Below are 19109 nucleotides of genomic sequence, written 5' to 3'. Positions count from 1 at the left end.
CAATGTTTAGGGTGTGTCAAGTCAAGCACGAAAAGATTTAGACTTCTTCCATAGAAAGAGTGACAACAGTGCATGGAGTTTTTTCGGGTTTTTTGAAATATCTCAGGATTGAACTCGAATTTTGGGGGCTCTGTGAAGGTCAAAAGGTGAGGCATTGTGAGTTGCACAATATGGCGTTCTTAATTCAATTTGGACAAAAATGGACGCGCGTCTTCTGTTAGAATGCTAGAACCCCTGCCATTTGCCGGAGGTTGCTTGATGAGCTTTCCTGGACTGTAACCGCGAGCCTCCGTCTCCCGGAGCCCGCCGGAGTATGATAATGTAATTCAAGCCAAGCTCTCTCCCTCTTCAGCCCCAGGGGAGGTAAGCTGCTTGGTTGGCTGCAACCGAGCATCATTCTATTTGCTTTCACAAACAACTGAGCAAACATAACATAATTCCTCGTCCCTCCACCATGGCTCATTTTCATAAACATACGTTTGCAGTTCCGGGTGAAACTCTTGGTCACGGCCTCCGATTGTGTATTATGAACAACAGTCCTTATTTGAACTGGTTACTTGGTTAGAAACAAGGGTGGTTGGCTCTATTTTCGACAAATTTATTTGCTTTTATAATTTTGAAATTTTTATATGACAAATTAAAAGAGAAAAACTTAAAATAAGCTCAAAGTCAAACACTGATGTAGTTATCCGGCAATATTTAATTAGAGATGATGGCTCCGACACCGCAACTTCAGGAAAATAGCACAAGGAGCGGCACCGGGCTCCCCAGTGAGACATTAGAATCATTTAGTGTAAATGTTTTAACGAGGAAGCGCATTTCCCGCAGCCGCAGCGCAAGAAGAAGAACCTCATGCAAATTTATAGACGCTTTATGGAAACGTTAACACCCACACGCAAACATATTCAACGGTTAAGTCCTGCGGGGCTAATGAATGTGTTTACTGTGCACGTGGCATTTGACGTTCGAGTGTATGTAAATGGATCGCTTTGAAAGTGTTTTCATTAATTAGTTTTGCAGGAATTTCTAGACTTCCTCGACTTTTGCAAAAGATTCCGTCTTGAAAAAAAAAACATACAAAAAATAACAAATCGACGTCGTCGTGCTATCTTGTCGCACGCGCCATTTCGACGTTCCGAGAAAAACGCGTTTTAATGTTTGACCTTGAATAAACAAGAACGAAAGCACGCAATGTAAACAATAACAAACACGTTTTGTTTGGCTGACCATTTTGTGCGTTGTCCCGAAGTTTGGTTGAAGTTGGTTGCTGGAGTCCTGAGTTATAATTACAAATGTTTACGGTAGTCGGGTTGTACGTGTGTCAAACGGGTTCTGACCTGAAATCCCTTTGGCCAGTTGTCGTGTAAATTTTCAGGGAGTGACAAGATAGCACGACAAAATTGATACTACTTTCATATGTAAAGTGACAAAAATGCACGAAGTTTTTCGTTTTTTTTTTAATTATCTCAGGATTGAAATCGAATTTTGTGGATCTGTGAAAGTCAAAGGTGAGGCATTGGGAGCTGCACAAAATGGCGTTTTTAACTTAACTTGGCCCAACGTACGACAAGTTAGCACGACGGCGACGAAATATAACTTTTGTTATATGAAGTATTTCCCTAAAACTAACAATTTTATTTAATTTACATATATAATTTTGTAACTGTTTGTCGATTCCACAAGAAGACCAGCAAAATCCTCAAATTAGGAGTCATTTAACCCGAGCAGGGGTAAATAACACGGGAATACCAAATTTTGGTATTACTTGGGCAAATAACAGCGACCAAAATGTGCCCTTGGTTGCCCAGTAATAGATGGTAAAATACCATGAAATCATACCAAAGTAATTTTGAATGTGGAAGGGCACAACAATACCAAATCATGTTATTCCAAGGGTAAAATAATATCTCAAAATAAAACCATTTCAATACCAAGTTGAGGTCTTCTGGATTTTTGAACATTGCTTGTATACCAAAACTTGGTATTGCCATGGTTTTAATTTAAGGTATTCCCGCGCCCTTGGAAAATCATTTTTTGGTATTCCTGTGGTCTTCCAAATACATGATTTTGGTATGATTTCATAGTATTTTACCATCTATTACTGGGCAACCAAGAGCACATTTTGGTCGCTGATATTTGCACAAGTAATACCAAAATTTGGTATTTTCATACCATTTTTAGTGCAGCAGTTGCAGTTAGTGAAAAAACGGAAATGATCCATATGCAACAGCCAAATCTACTCACCTGATGATTCCATGATGAACGGCCTGTAATTGAAGTTCTTGAAGATTCTGAAAAATAACAAGATTGAAAAATAAGTGTTATTAAAATGAAACTGGATTGAAATTCACCAAAATTCAATAATCTTTCACTTGATTCGTTTTTCAAAGTATTTGGTTAGAAATTTCAACAATTTAAAAAAAAAATTGTAATGGGTATATCAAAAAATGTTAAAACCAGCTTTAACATTTTGTTTTTCAAGTCATTTTAGCGCAAAATTTATTATCTTGTCCAAATTGGTAAAAAAAATCCCATAGTTTCAGAGAAAATTGATAAAACACTTTAATACCAAAATAATACCAAAACATGCCATCCTGACTTAAAAAATTTTTCACAATTTCAAGTCATTTCTGTTTAAAATCAAGTTTGAAATTTCCGGTTTTCAATGAAAGCATTCGCTTTGAGACATCATTTTAGCGCAAAATTAATTATTTTGTCAAAATTGGTCAAAATTTTCCCATAGTTTCAGAGGAATTTGATAAAATACAGTAATACCAAAAGAATACCAAAATGTGGTGTTCGACCATTGACAAATTCTGCAATTTTGCAATATTAAAACGATACCTTAAATTGGTATGATACCGCATTTTGCTCTTGCATAATCCTCAAGACAAATTTTAAAGGGTCCAGGAATACCAAAATTTGGTATTGATACCAGAGAAAGGTATTATTACGCATTTCCCTTGTTATTTACCCATGCTCGGGAACGCCCGGTGCAACAATTTGCTCTAGATGGTCGTGCTATAAAATGGTCGATTGTGGAGAAATGAAATGTGTGCCGGTGCGAAAATTATGCGGAAATATGGTTTCAATCAAATTTCAAATCAAACTGCTCCAAAACAATGGCTAACTTTGTGGTGGGCGATATATGATTTACTCAGAACTAAATGCACTGGAATAGAATGGTTTACTCTGTGTTCAAGGAACTTTTCTGGTTTCCAATAACAAAAGCGGACATTTTCGTGAAAATGTATCAAACAGTTTGATGCAGAAATGCAATCAAGCTAATTACATTGCTTTGATTAAAGAATAGTGAGTTTTCATTTATCATGATTGTTCATGTCCTGGTTAGCAGAGCAGAAAAGTAACTCGATTTTCTCGGAACTGGTTGAACGCATTTTGGTCGGAATTATTCTCTTTGGTCCAGTTTGGGGTCTTTTAAGTCCATATTGAACATTATTAAGAGAACATAATTGAAGAATAGTCTCAATAAAAAGTATGTATTGACAAAAACCTGGTATTACGTCATGGTCTCGCAAACCAACCCTCAATCAATCAGATTTGTTCAAAAGGAGATCAACCTTGATTTAGGATGAAATTCTTCTATTGTTTCAATTAGTAACATTTAAAAAATATTTCAAACAAAAACCCTTTTTTTTATTTGGCTCAAACTTTGTGAGGGCCTTCCCTATGACCAAAGAAGTAATTTGGTGTCATTGCTTTCGAAAAACTGTAATCTACACCAGTTTCCGAATACAAACGAATCATTTTGGTCAACTTTCTGGTCAATTTGACGTGGAAACCGTCAGCTTTCTCAGTCTCCCATGTTTATCGTTTGTTTATCTAAGCATCAATCAAGAAAAAATTTCATGCTAAACGATTAAAGATTCAAATTAATTTCACGAAACGCTTAACATCTATTCCCTAAACCACACGCTCAACACGTGTACCTTTTAACAGCCCCCTTAAATCCAAATTGGCAAGCGTAATATCAAATTTACGATTTTGCCTATGGCGTGCGTTGCGGTCTACAATTTTCTCGACGAAAAGCCGCAATTAAGTCGCTCTGATGAGTAAATTATAGCCAATTTTGCTTGCTTAAATTTTAGCCCCACTTTGAAAGTGATAACAAGCATTTATGACCTCCCCCAGGCCCGTTCGATGATGATTTTCCACACTCCGCCAAAAATCACAGTTGGCAGTGCAAAGTTGTTTGGATTTTTCCTAAAAACCAGCTTAATTGCCGCTGAGTAGGGCTAGCAGATAGCGAACCATTATCGTTTATTAGCCCCGTCAGACTGGATGGGGTTGCAGCTCGGGAGAGTTAAAAGTCCTCTTGGCAATTTTAATTAAATATAGAAAATTTTAACTGTTGGTGGATTACACAAGTGGTCTGGACTTTGGACTAATTTGACGCCCGGGAGAACAACTTTCTACGCTCGAACGATAAATTGGATGAAAGTGATGGCAATGATTGGTGTTTGTGGATTTTCATTTGCATTTCCCGCTACTGAAATGTGCGTGAGTGATAAAATTCCGTGGAAGTATGATTTCAATCAAATTCCACAGCATGCAGCAAAAAATATAAAATTTAAAAATTTATTTGCGGAAGTCATGCTGGCTAACTTTGTGATGAGTATTTTATGATTTACTCGGAACTAACTAACAAAGAAATTTTACCTAAATGTTCAAGCTAAGTGTAGGTGCAAAGAACTATATTGGTTTCATGATTGGAAACCAGGATAGTTCCCCCCACATTTTCGAGGGAATTAAGCTATCATTTTGATGCAGAAATGCGTCTATGCAAATTACACTGTTTTAATTATGGACTAGTGAGTTTCCATTTTTTCGCCGTGGGTCTCGTGGCGCAGGGGTAGCGGCTTCGGCTGCCGATCCCGATGATGCTATGAGACGCGGGTTCGATTCCCGCCTTATCCACTGAGCTTCTATCGGATGGTGAAGTAAAACGTCGGTCCCGGTTTCTTCTGTCTCGTCAGAGGCGCTGGAGCAGAAATCCCACGTTAGAGGAAGGCCATGCCCGGGGGGCGTAGTGCCAATAGTTTCGTTTTCGAGTTTCCATTTATCATGATTGTTGATTATTTTGGAAATGCTCAAAATTCACGTGATTCTTAAGACTTTTTTTCTTTCCCATGAATTGAGAATACACAGTGATTATGATACCATTTTTGTTGACTTGAGTTATTTTGCATCATAAAAAATGGAAAATAAACGGAAACTTGTATATTCTTAAATCTCTGTAAAAAAAGTCTGAAAATTGTAAAATAAATTCTACTTAAACATATTCGCATTGTTATGACTTACATAAACTTGACATTTATTGTAAATTTTAGCCTTTATACATTTTTTTTTTTTAAATCTCTCTTTATGATTTCCTAATCGATAAAAATCTATTAAAAAACATTTGACACCAGCCCTGTTGTATTGCAAATATTCATTTAAAGTTTGTTTGAACGCTGTAGTAAATGTCAAAACAATAGAATAAAATTAAATAATATGTTTATCAAAACTATGAAACATTTCCCTGAAATATTTCACAGACGCCCGAAGCATGGAGAAGGCAAAGCAGAAATTTATGGTTTCGATTTCCTTAAATTCAAGCAAATTTTTATATAAAATATCGATTGTTTTCATGTTAACAGCTTATTTGAGACCTAAAGAATGCCATTCACTAACATTTCAGTCCAAATTTGTGCGATTCACAAGCAAAATCGAGTGATCGGAATTCGAAATAAAACTGTCTGGATTTTGAAGCAGCTTTTATCAGTGGCTGGGATTCGAATCACAACAAGTCATTTTAATTTTAAAATTATGATGAAAAATAGTTAGAAAATACATATTTTGCGTGTATTCTCTTAAAACTGACTGTTTATAATACAACCTGATGATATTTCTACAATTCCAACTTATTACATGATTTTTTGCTAGCTATAACAAAAATGAAATGCTACAAAGTGTCCGGATTTCGAATCATGACGTTATTGACAAGTATATTTTTTGCATTTTTTTTTTTGTGGGAAAAAAAAAATTTCATTAAAATTCAACATATGTTTATCAATGCACAAAATTGCACAACATCCGAGATTATGGTGGCTATCGATTCCTTTTACCATATCGCAAATCTGAGCAAAAAATTAAAACATTCGCTGTTGCAGTTTTTGAGATACAACCCTTTTAAGATGTTTGTTTGCGCACATACTAGCGTCAGATTCCCGGTGCCTTGCGAAATCGGATCTTTCTAAATTAATCAGAACTCGCGGGTTGTACAGAAAACATTTATTCGTTATTCGTCAGGTTTTATTTCGCGGTCAGTAATTGGACGAACTAAATAGTGGACTCTAAACACTAATCTTAGTAATACTGCGTCTGATAAAGGTCTGAACTGGTCAGTAGTACGGTTCGCAGAGCAATGACCAACCGCTAGTCGGTTCCTGCTGGCCAAAGCTACTTAATTAGATCAGTAGAACTCCAGGCACTCACTGATGTCCTGTTATTATTGGTATTTGTGTTATGCTGTTGAAGTGAGTGCTGCTGTACTAGAGCATAATCTGCACTGGCTCACAAAATCTGTTTGGACCTGATTTCGGCGCGTTCATACCGCCCGCCTTGAAATACTTAGTATTTTAATTAAACTCCTACTTGAACCAGTGCCTATGGATTAGTCTACTTCCTGAATCTGAACAGATCTGATCTGAACAGTCTTGTCTGTGCTGTTAGTTTTGTTCTTTTACTGTTCAGTTTTTCTTCTTCTCTTCTTCGACCGTGTTCGGTAACTTCTACCGCTACTGTTGACGACGATCGCGTCGCCATCTGTCCGCTGTCGCTGCTGTGCGTGATGACTGCGACTGGTTCGCCATCGTCTGGTACTGCTGCGTCCGAATGCATCATGCTGGATGCACTGCTGCTTCTGCGACCGTTGATTTGAAGTCTGCGGAGTGTTCCAGCGCTCTGCACCTGTACGGAAGAACCAGTAAATGCCCAGAAATTTAACGGAACTGATTGTACTTAACTCTGGGCAGAGTCGGGATGGCAGTTCCGACCCGTCCGATCGAAACAGCGCCATCCCCGATTGCCTTGTGCTGGAACCTCGCTTCAGCTTCTGGCGTGCTGAATTGCTGGAGATCACCGTCTGTTGTTGTGCTGATCTGTTGTGGTTGTCGTGATCCAGCGCTGTATGTGCGGCATATTTTTGCCGCCCGCCATTCCCACAGCCGCTTGCCGTGGTCCGCTGTTCTGTGCGGCTGTCGTGCCGCTTGCCATGAGCTGCGACTGCTGCACTCTGGGTGTGCAGCTTCCGTCTTCTGCATTTGCAGACTGCTCCGCGCTCGGATGTTCAGGATTGCGGCTTCAGTGCCGCCCGCCGTAGTCTGCTGAACGTGTCAACGACTGGTGTGTCGTCCGTCGTGCTCCGCTGCGTGCGCCGCCCGCCGTTGTCTGTTGTGGCCCTTGAGCCACCGTCAGTTTACTGCTGTTGCTGGACTGTTTCAACAGTCCCGTCGTCGTACTTGCGGCCCGTGCGCCGCTCATCGTGATCCGTGTCAGTCCTTCGTCGGTAAATCCGTCGGCAAGTGCGTCGCGCGCCTCGATCCGTATCGCTGCACCAGGTGTGCAGTCCGTGTCCGCTCGGTTTCTAGTCGGCCGGTGTGCCGCGAGCTCTGTCCGTACGCCGCACTGGATGTGCAGTTCGGGTCCGTGCTGATCCGATCGATTCTGTTCTGCTTCCTGTCTTGTCCACTTCTGCTGTTCCTTGTCTGTAGTCTGTTGTCTGACTTCAGGACGTTTGCGTTCTGGATCTGTTCAGTGCTGTACAGCTGATACGCACTGAAATGCAAAACCTCCGCGAACGCTCAGAGGAGTTGCAGCTGTCTGTTGTACCCAGGACGCTGTGTAAGCTGTGACAACGCCTGGACCTCATATCGCTGAGGCTGCGACCTGTTGTGGCAGGTGGTCCGATGTCCTGAAGTTGGCCAACTGAGGGTGGCCGTCCGGATCGTCCACAATGTGGGGACGTTGTCTCCTTGGAGACGTCAGTAGTGGTCACCAGAGTGTGACCTGGTCAGTAGATGGCAGCCTAGACGCGGTAGACGTAACTACCGGCCACTGCAAATGAATTCAGCGCCTCGAGACGCTGACCGTAGAGAGGGAAAGCTGGATGTACTGGAAGCGACTCCCTTGGTGGAAGCCGACAGAAACTGGATGCACCAGCGGGCGCTGACCGCTGGAACGAACTGATTTCACCAAAGCTGGATCGCTGACCGCTCAGCTGGTGATTGGCGCGGCTACCTGCTGGCCGGATCGAAACGAGTGCGCCGTAGTTGCGCTGACCGAGGGCTCGCAGATGAGCACGCCGGTGTATATTGCACGCTGTTGCTGCTGCGGAAGATCCTCGCCGAGTACCTGACAGAAAAGCCGCTAAATTTCTTGAAAGAAAGACGGAAATGTGACGGTACTTAACTGGCGACTGCGGTGGGACGGCAGTTCCGACCCGTCCGATCGAAACAGCGCCGTCCCTAGTGCTTTGCGGCTGGATCCTCGTCCCTGCGATGGCGCGCAGAGTTGCTGACGGCAGAGCAGATGTAGCGGCTGCTCGCTGAGCTGGCGAAGGCGAGGTCTGTGCCTCCGATCCGATGAGCTGCTGTAGTTGCAGCTGCGGGGAGACGGTTGAACCCCGAGCTCGACACGACTGTGATCGTGTTGCTGTTGATGCTCTGGATCTGGACGAACTCGCTGACGATGAAAAGTCTGCTGAACTGTCGGCGGACTGCCGCCATCTGTTGTCGGATGTCTTTCTCAGTCCTTCTCCGGTGCATCAGGAGAAGACTTCGCTTGAATCGCCGTGTGCACTGACGACGTTACCACCGGGCCCTGGTGGATGGTCGTTAACACGCGGCCGACGTGTCCGTTGCAGCTGAACCTCCGAGTTCTGAAGCGATGCTCGGCAGGCTGGAGAAGTCGCGCGCTCGCTGGCTCGCGACGAACAGAGCTGTGCTGTTTGGCTGATGAGGTGCTAGCCTGGAGTACCTGCGGTGTTGAACGGCTGAGCGACTGTATTTTAACTCAAAGAAAAAGGTACTTATCTTGGAGTGCTTTTGGGACGGCTGTCTGACCCGTCCGATCACGACGCGCCGCCCCGAAAGGCTTTACTGCTGGCAACCTCCAATCAGCGTATGGCATGCTGAGTCTGCGGTGACGTGGATGATCTCTGCCGGCGAACTGTGCTGGAAACGCCGACTGCATCGCTGGCTGAACTGCAACATCAGCAAACTTCGTCGCCGAACTGAACTGCTGCTCCAACATCACAGAAACAGCCACACCAAGGTTTGCACATGCTCTTTCTGTCTTTTCTGTGTGGGACTTTTTCACAGGGCGAGCAACACTTCACTTGCAACGATTCGTTGCACTGGCTGGCCAGGATCACTGGCATCAGACTGGACAGTTCTTCAATGCTGGTCGGGTTGAAATTGCACTGCACTGTTTTCGTCCGTAAACTTCTTCAGTTGCACTGAGACGGACATCCTTTCTTCAGCGATCTTTTTCGCAACCGAACGTCACCGCCGAGCAGTATTCTCGACAGTAACCGCATCCCAGCGACCGTGTCGACGGAACCGTCACGGATCGCACTTTTCGCGACCAAAAACACTAACAGCACCGCCGAGCACCACAGAATACCGAACTGCACCGTTTTCCCGAGATCGACCGACGGACCGAACAGTTTTATGGCTGAAACTGCACCGAACTGCAGCAGAACTGTTTCGCGATCGACACCGAATTCGCGATCAAAACAAACCGCGAAACGTCATCGGACTGTCGCTTTCGGTCTGTCCGCGCACATCTGTCACCGCCCGAGTTGCTCAGTAGCTCACTTTCTTCGCAGACTTTTTTCTCGCACCGTCGCAAGTGTGAGCACCAACTTGCATGCGATGGGCACGGATTTCTTTTTCATTTTGCTCTGCAGCACGGTTTTCACGACGAAGAATTTACGGCGTGGTCGGACATAAAATGGTGGGACCGCCATTCTGATTTTCAGCACACGATTTTATGGTGGAATTTCACGGATTCACGAACGGTCGTTTTTCAGAGGATCGTGTGCAGACTTTTGCCAAACCGACGGCAGATTTTGGTTTGGGCACTGAACTGGATTTCGGGCTAACGATTGAGCAACTCAACTGACGGAACTGTCAGAGGCAAAATGTTTACAAAAATCACTGCACGCGCACTGAACGGAACGATTTCGCGAGTTTTCGGCGGTTTTTTCCCAGAAAAGTGGTTTTCTTCGGCGGGTTTTCAGCAGCTGGAGTGCGCGATGGCCACAGCGAGTCCGGCGCCATGCTGTACTGCGGCGGATGATGGCGGAATCTTCTTCTCCGTGGATTCCAGCTGGAGATTGTTCTGCGCCGACTTCGACGCCATCGCGATGCACTTTTTTCTTTGCACAGGTACACCGAACACAACTGAACTGTCCTGTTTTCCGATCGATTTGCAGGCACCAGGGGAACCGGAACCTTACGGATCCGGCTCGAAGGACCAAAATATGTTTGCGCACATACTAGCGTCAGATTCCCGGTGCCTTGCAAAATCGGATCTTTCTAAATTAATCAGAACTCGCGGGTTGTACAGAAAACATTTATTCGTTATTCGTCAGGTTTTATTTCGCGGTCAGTAATTGGACGGACTAAATAGTGGACTGTAAACACTAATCTTAGTAATACTGCGTCTGATAAAGGTCTGAACTGGTCAGTAGTACGGTTCGCAGAGCAATGACCAACCGCTAGTCGGTTCCTGCTGGCCAAAGCTACTTAATTAGATCAGTAGAACTCCAGGCACTCACTGATGTCCTGTTATTATTGGTATTTGTGTTATGCTGTTGAAGTGAGTGCTGCTGTACTAGAGCATAATCTGCACTGGCTCACAAAATCTGTTTGGACCTGATTTCGGCGCGTTCAATGTTACATCTGATTTTTAATAAGAAAACCTAAACAATCTATATAATTTTAGCATTTCAAATAATATGCATGTTAAGAATAGGACAAATAGGAAAATAATTTAATATCAATATGATCAGCAAAATTGATGTTGACAAGAATAAGGTTCGTTTGCAGACATTTTAATTCATCTGGGTATTTTTGGCATCGAAATAATGATGGATTTTGCTTCATATCACTGTCAAGTATCTCTGGGTCAAGTTTCAGAAGGTTTGCTGATGTTATTCTCGAGGTACAGCTATTTTGAATTATAACATCCAAATTTGTCAAAAAATCTATATAATCGGCGTGCAATTTCTTAGAGATCTAAGGAACTAAATCAGCAAACCTACTGAAACTTGGCCCAGAGATACTTGACAGTCGAAACGAAACGAAACTATTGGCACTACGCCCCCCGGGGCATGGCCTTCCTCTAACGTGGGATTTCTGCTCCAGCGCCTCTGACGAGACAGGAGAAACCGGGACCGACGTTTTACTTCACCATCCGATAGAAGCTCAGTGGATAAGGCGGGAATCGAACCCGCGTCTCATAGCATCATCGGGATCGGCAGCCGAAGCCGCTACCCCTGCGCCACGAGACATACTTGACAGTCATATGAAGCAAAATTCAATGCATATTCTTTGAAATGCTGAAATTGTCTTGGTTTTAAAGCTTTTCTTACAAAAAATCGGAATTGATATTTTAAAATGGTTGTATCTCGAAAACTACATCAACAAACCTTCTGAAACTTGACCTAGAGAAATTTAACAGTAATATGAAGCCAAGACTATCATTATCTCGAAATGCATATTCTTTGAAATTTTGAAATTGTATAGATCGTTTTGGTTTTCTTATTAAACATCTTAAAAGGCATGTAACTCAAAAACTACATCAGCGAATGTTTAAATGTTTTGCTCAGTGGTGCGTTATGGTGTAAGAATCGAACGCAAGAAAATACATTTCAAATTGTTTTCAATCGATTAAACTAATATTTTCGTTAAAATTTTGAAGTTTTTGAAAAACAAAATTGTTTTGCACTCCGTTTTTAGGAGCCGATTTTCGCAAACTTTGAAAAAATGCATCGGTCTAATATATGCTCAAAATGACTGACTAAAATGATAATCAATGAAATTATTTTTTATTGAAATATATTTTTTGATAATGTATAAGGTTATGCTATTTAAACTCTAGAATTAATTAAAAATGAATTCTTATGTTGAGATTTTAATAAAATCAAAGCAAAACAAATAGATTCTAAATGCAAGCTTCTTTTTCCAAGTAAAAAACTCCACCGCGCTGAAATAAGAACTTTTCCCTACTTTTCCCCACCCACCACCGTCATCCCCAGGTAAAGTAGATTTAACGCTTTCCCGGACACTAATGAAAAACATGATTATCACTGCACTGTGCTTTCCTTCTGTGTTCTTACCCACGACAACGAGCGATAAGAGGAAACCCTTTCCCCTGGTCCTGGGTGTCCTAGTTGTAGTGTGTGCTGGCCCGGAAGCTCTCACCGCGGTGGAAGTAAGATTATGCTCGAGAGCAAAGTTTGCTGCTTCCAGCATTTTTTTCTCTCTCTCTCTCTCAAAGGGGCAGAGGGAAGTTTCACTACTGCACGCCACAACGACGACAGGCGAAACGCAAGGACACAGCCACCTAACCTAAATCCATGGCTAGACTTGGTGGCGGAGGATAGTGGGTTCGAAGATTTACAGTTTATTTTTCGATACCTGAAATTGGGATATCTATTCATTTTATTTTATTATTTTAAATAATTTCAAAGCAAAAAAAAACATGAAATTTTGTCCAATTTTCGCATAGAGTGGTCCCAATATCCACCAAGGAGCACCACGCTAAGGATCTTCAGGTGTTCTCAGGCAGCTTTTGGTTCAGCATCAACAGCCAGCAGAAAAATACCGAAAGGATTTGGTGCTTAAACTCACGTTTTTTCCTTACTGCCAAGTTGCAAGGTAGACTGGTTCAAATTTTGAACTTGCATACAAATTTCTGTAACGATGAATTCTTTTTTTATAAATCCCGTCATAGTGGGGCTTAAATGTAGCACGTGCATTCTAGGCCAAATTTTGTGCAGCTCACAATGGCTCATTTTTTGAATTTCACAGATCCCATAAATTCGATATTCAATCAAAACCGTAAAAACTCCATGCATTGTTGTCACTCTTTTTATGAAATCAAGTAAAGTTTTACTGAATTTTATTCAACTAAAATTTCAGTTAACGATTCAGTCATAAGATTTAACTGAGTTCTCAATTAACTGACATTTGACCCTTAGACAGATGGTTTACTGAAATTTATTTAAATTGTAGTCAAAACAACTGAAATTTCAACAAAATAAACTTCAAATAATTTTGCTGAAAATTATGTAATTTTCATATGTAAGTTCGACAGATCATTTGCTGAATATTCAGCAATCGTTGTTGGTATAAATAAAAAAATGAAAAAATCCATAACTGTTGCCATTTATTTCACCAATCCTCCAAATCTTAAGAAAAAACTGAGACATTTGTATTTCACGTTTTTCTTACCATTGTTTTAAAGATCACAATACAAAATAAAAAAAAAAACACACTTAAACTAGTTTTCAGCAATCTGTATGTTTATTGCCGAATTTCAGCAAAAGTGATGATTACTGAATTGTATTGAGTTATTATTTTACTAAAATGTCAATCTAAAATTTGCTGTGAACCAAATAAATTTTGACCAGCCATAGCTCAAAAGATAGCACGTTTTGTTATCTTAAACATACCCAAAATTAAGAGTTTACAAAACTGTTTTTTTCGGATTTTGTATATATTTTAAGATTGATACATTTTGCTACGCTTTTAAATGTTTTTTTTTTTGTAAATAGGTTTAATAAATTTTGAAACGAGCATTTGCAAAACATAATCTTTGGAGCCTCTTTTTCAGTTTCATTAAAATAGTAGTTTATGCGACAAGATGCAAAAAGACTATTTTTTCAGTACGAGTCATACACCGAGTAGGATTAACAAGACGAGTGCTGAAAAAATCAAGTTTAGCAACGAGTTCCATACAACATTTATTGCATTTCTGAATGAATGAATTAAGTCAAATGTTCATGTATTTTGACAATAAATCGTTTAAATCAAAACAATGTTGAAAAGTATTACTTTTCCAAACAAGTAACCCGAGCAGGGGTAAATAACACGGGAATACCAAATTTTGGTATTACTTGAGCAAATAACAGCGACCAAAATGTGCCCTTGGTTGCCCAGTAATAGATGGTAAAATACCATGAAATCATACAAAAGTCTTGTATGTGGAAGGGCACAACAATACCAAACCATGTTATTCCAAGGGTAAAATAATACCTCAAAATAGAACCATTTCAGGTCCCATTTGAGGTCTTCTGGATTTTTGAACATTGCTTGAATACCAAAACTTGGTATTGCCATGGTTTTAATTTTAGGTATTCCCGCGCCCTTGGAAATTCATATTTTGGTATTCCTGTGGTCTTCCACATACATGATGTTGGTATAATTTGATGGTATTTTACCATCTATTACTGGGCAACCCAGATCACATTTTAGTCGCTGATATTTGCACAAGTAATACCAAATTTGGTATTTTCATACTATTTTTAGTGCAGCAGTTGCAGTTAGTGAAAAAACGGAAATGATCCATATGCAACAGCCAAATCTACTCACCTGATGATTCCATGTTGTTCTTAGTGATATTCACCACATCGAATGCATTTGTCATTGATGAACGGCCTGTGCATGAAGTTCTTGAAGATTCTGAAAAATAACAAGATTTAAAAATAAGTGTTATTAAAATAAAACTGGATTGAAATTCACCAAAATTCAAGAATCTTTCGATTGACTCGTTTTTCAAAGTATTTGGTTTTTTTTTAAGTCATTTTATCGCAAAATTTATTATCTTGTCCAAATTGTTAAAAAAAATCCCATAGTTTTAGAGAAAATTGATGAAACCTTTCAATACCAAAATAATACCAAAATGTGCCATCCTGACTTAGAAAATTTTCCACAATTTCAAGTCATTTCTGTAGGGGGTATATCAAACATGTTTAAAATCAAGTTTGAAATTTCCGGTTTTCAATGAAAGCATTTGCTTTGAGACACCATTTTAGTTCAAAATTAATTATTTTGTTAAAATTGGTCAAAATTTTCCCATAGTTTCAGAAGAATTTGATAAAACACTTTAAAACCAAAATAACACCAAAATGTGCCATCCTGACTTAGAAAATTTTCCACAATTTCAAGTCATTTCTTTAGGGGGTATATCAAAAATGTTTAAAATCAAGTTTGAAATTTCCGGTTTTCAATTAAAGCATTTCCTTTGAGACATAATTTTAGCGCAAAATTAATTATTTTGTCAAAATTGGTCAAAATTTTCCCATAGTTTCAGAGGAATTTGATAAAACACTGTAATACCAAAAGAATACCAATATGTGGTGTTCGACCATTGACAAATTCTGCAATTTTGCAATATCAAAACAATACCTTAAATTGGTATGATAGCACATTTTGCTCTTGCATAATCCTCAAGACAAATTTTAAAGGGTCCAGGAATACCAAAATTGGGTATTGATACCAGAGAAAGGTATTATTACGCATTTCCCTTGTTATTTACCCATGCTCGGGAAAGTAGAACTTTTCATCATTTATTTTGAAAAGTGTTGCTATTCGATTCTATTATTTTCGGTACAGAAAAGTAGGCTATTTCGTCGTTCAAGAATGACAGGAAAAGTTTGTAGTTTCACGACGAAATTGCAAAAAAAACACCATAATAGTAGTTTATGCAACAAGTTGCAAAAAGAGGATTTTTTCAGCACGAGTCGTACATTTATCTAACGAGGTTTACCGAGTTAGATAAATACGACAAGTGATGAAAAATCAAGTTTTGCAACGAGTTCCATACAACGTTTTTTGCAATTCCGAAAACGTCCTTTGGACAGAATTATAGGACAAATGTCCATGCATTGATTCAATGAATCGTTCAAATAAAACAAAAATGTTGAAGAGTATAACTTTTCTTAACAAGTGCTGAAAAGTTAAACTTTTCAGCATCCTTTTCAGTGCTGAAAAGTAGAACTTTTCAGCATTTGTTTTGAAAAGGGTTACTATTCGATTCTGTTATTTTTGGTACAGAAAAGTAGGCTATTTCGTCGTTCAAGAATGACAGGAAAAGTAAGTTGTTTCACGACGGAATTGCAAAAAAATATTTTTTGCTAAATAATTTAAATTTTTATGTACCTCGCCAAAATTTTGTTTTATGCAGTTAAAAGTTTGAATTATTATTTTTTGTTATCATAACGACCTGGTTGGATTTTTTTTTCAATAGATAAATAAACCAGTTTAACCTTCACTTAGTAATAGTGAGAGATCCAAAACTGCCATTAAGTAAACAACTATTAAAAGTAATGAGATAGTAAATTGTAAGTGTTTTTGGATAATTATTAGAAATGTGTTTTTCAATGAATATTTTAACATCAGGAAAATTTAATTTACTATTACTTACTATTCAAATTTGATTGTGATTTCCCAATTTTTTGATTCAAATTATTGTTTAATACAAAAAAAACTCATTCAACTGTTTTTTTTTGTGAGCTCAAAACAAGTAATCTTAACTGTGCCGGATTCACAGTAGTTTCATAACCAGACCGAGGGATGCATAGACGACTGTTTTTAAGCTTTTAGTAAATTATTTTTTTCGCAAATGTTTATTTTTTTATTATTTTTTTTGCGTCCTTTTAAACTTTAAATAACTTGCTTTTTCGTAACAAACGAAAACGTGACGAAAAATGGCAAAAAATCATTTCGGAAATTAAGAAAAAAATTGGATTGAAAAATATTGTTTTTGGAATTTTCCATTTTTTTGGTTCCTATGGCACCAAAATTCCAAACCATAAAATTATTGAAAAACACGTTTTCGTTCGCATGTTCAAAAATAGGTGGGATCGTACCGCGTCCGTCTCGGGTTTTCGTGTGAGTTGGCAGAGAATTTCCCACATTTCGACGTCGTCGTGCTATCTTGTCGTACCCGCCATTTTGACGTTCCGAGAAAAACGCGTTTTAATGTTTGACCTTGAATATACAAAAACGAGAGCACGCAATGTAAACAATAACGAACACGTTTTGTTTGGCTGACCATTCTGTGCATTGTCCCAAAGTTTGGTTGAAGTTGGTTGCTGGAGTCACGAGTTATAATTGCAAATGTTTACGGTAGTCTAGCTTGAACGTGCGACAAACGCATCCTGACTTTCCTGGCCTGAAATCCCTTTGGCCAGTTGTCGCACTTACATCAATTTTCATGGAGTGACAAGATAGCACGACAAGATTGAAACTACTTTCATATGTAAAGTGACAAAAATGCACGGAGTTTTTTCGGTTTTTGTATAATATCTCAGGATTGAAATCGAAATTTGGGGATCTGTGAAGATCGAAAGGTGAGGCTTTGTGAGCTGCACAAAATGGCGTTCTTAACTCAATTTGGCCCAAAATGCACGTACGACAAGTTAGCACGATGGCGACGATTTAAAAAAATGATTTCAACCAGAATTTTTTTAAGATGGCAACGTTTGCATAATTTAAAAGTGCGTCCATGCATTTGTTATGGCAAATCGTTCTAGCAAAAAATCTAAAAAATCTAGTTGTAGTAACAGCTTGAACTCGATCCAGTCTACTTAACCAGCAACCATCTTGGAAAAGCTACGAGGGCAAACCCCCCTGGTGGAAATTATGGGATATTGCAAGTCACGGGTCGCGCCACCACCGCCGTGGAGTTTCACCGTGCGATGCAATTTGCTCCTTTCCTTGGTGATCGCACGGGTGGAGGAAGGGGTTTTCATACTTTTTAATTTCAACTTTTGCCCCTTTGCTCTATGGAAGTGAACGCCATAAAGTGGCGCTGGCCGAGTTCGTGCTGGGAGCACGGTTTGCTGGAAAAGTTTTCCTACCTGTGAGCTCATTTTTTCTCATTGCTCCAGTGATTAAAGGGAAATTGCTATCACGGAGTATCGGTTTGTTAATACTTTGGGTGCGAGGAAGTTTCCTTTTTTTGTTAAATTCATTTTTGATTATTTTTATCGTTATCGAATTTGAAGATGATTTTTTCTTATATATTCTAGGTACCCGAGCGGACGGAAATAACTTGGGAATAACATTTTTTAATATTTGAAAATTCTAGGCCAATAACATTTCATGTTATTAATAACAAGTTTTGTTATTCGTCGATATGAATTTTTTGTTATTGGATTGTTATTGCAATAACAGACTAAAAACATTTTTAGTTATTCTTCGAACAAATCTTTGTTAATATTTTTTTGTCATTTTAACAATTAATCAGAACATCTCAAAAACAGTTGGAGGTATTCTACCATAAAAAAATGTTAATGCCAAGTTGTTTTAGCTTGTAATCAATACCAGACCAACAACTAATTTATTATGATAGCATAAACAGTTATTCAACTCTTATCAAAAAAATAATTTTTCAAGAAGAATGCATAACACTCTCTGTTATTTCAACAGTATTTGATATTGTAACGGCTTGAATTTAGTTATTACCGTCTGTTCAAGTAATTTAAAGGTAGTTTAGAAGAAAATTTATTTCAATTTGCTTTCAATAAATAAATCAATTTAAATCAAGTTTTGGACGTCTTTATCTCAATCGCCAAACATGTCACATCGTAACCAAACCACAATGTTCAGTGTCAGATTATAATTTCAATACACAGCCCCTAATCACCCCCTCGACAAAGCTGACAAAGATGACAGCTCAAGGGTCACCACCAATCCTGGCGATAAACTTCCCTCGCAGCAGGTAGCAAACTCCCTCAGAAGATATTGTCAACAAACCGAATCAGAAAAAAATAAGTAATAAACCTGTCCCAAGTGGAAATCGGCCCGCAACTTGCGATATGATCCACGGAGGATTTTGCACAATCTTAAAATCAACGAGATTTCTGCTTTACGACCCCGGGACGACCCTCGTTTCGTGTTCAATTTAGTTGCTGCCGTTGGCACAGTTGAAAAAAGCATTCCAGAAATTTGGCTTGTTTTGCAATTTTTTTGTGGAAAATTAAAACGATTCCTTTCAACTGTGCCTGTTCAAGCTCCCGAGTGGGGTCG

General features: G+C 39.4%; 1 protein-coding gene across 5 annotated transcripts in view; it reads left to right on the top strand.

Annotated features, from left to right (window-relative positions):
* LOC6039460 (zwei Ig domain protein zig-8) overlaps positions 1–19109 on the top strand; it is a 378844-nt gene that overhangs the window by 99000 nt on the left and 260735 nt on the right. The window contains exon 1 of one of the 5 annotated variants that reach the window (XM_038263787.1): positions 10215–10454. The exons of the other annotated variants lie outside the window; for them this stretch is intronic. Within the exon in view, the coding sequence (XP_038119715.1) occupies positions 10322–10454 (133 nt within the window). The 5' untranslated portion in view covers positions 10215–10321. Of the gene's footprint in view, positions 1–10214; positions 10455–19109 lie in introns of those variants that run through there. 5 annotated transcript variants of the gene reach the window in all.

Source organism: Culex quinquefasciatus, chromosome 3 (assembly GCF_015732765.1).
Source record: "Culex quinquefasciatus strain JHB chromosome 3, VPISU_Cqui_1.0_pri_paternal, whole genome shotgun sequence".
Taxonomy (NCBI): Eukaryota; Metazoa; Arthropoda; class Insecta; order Diptera; family Culicidae; genus Culex; species Culex quinquefasciatus.
Note: the sequence above shows the minus strand (reverse complement) of the source record. Positions and strands in the feature narration are given on the sequence as shown.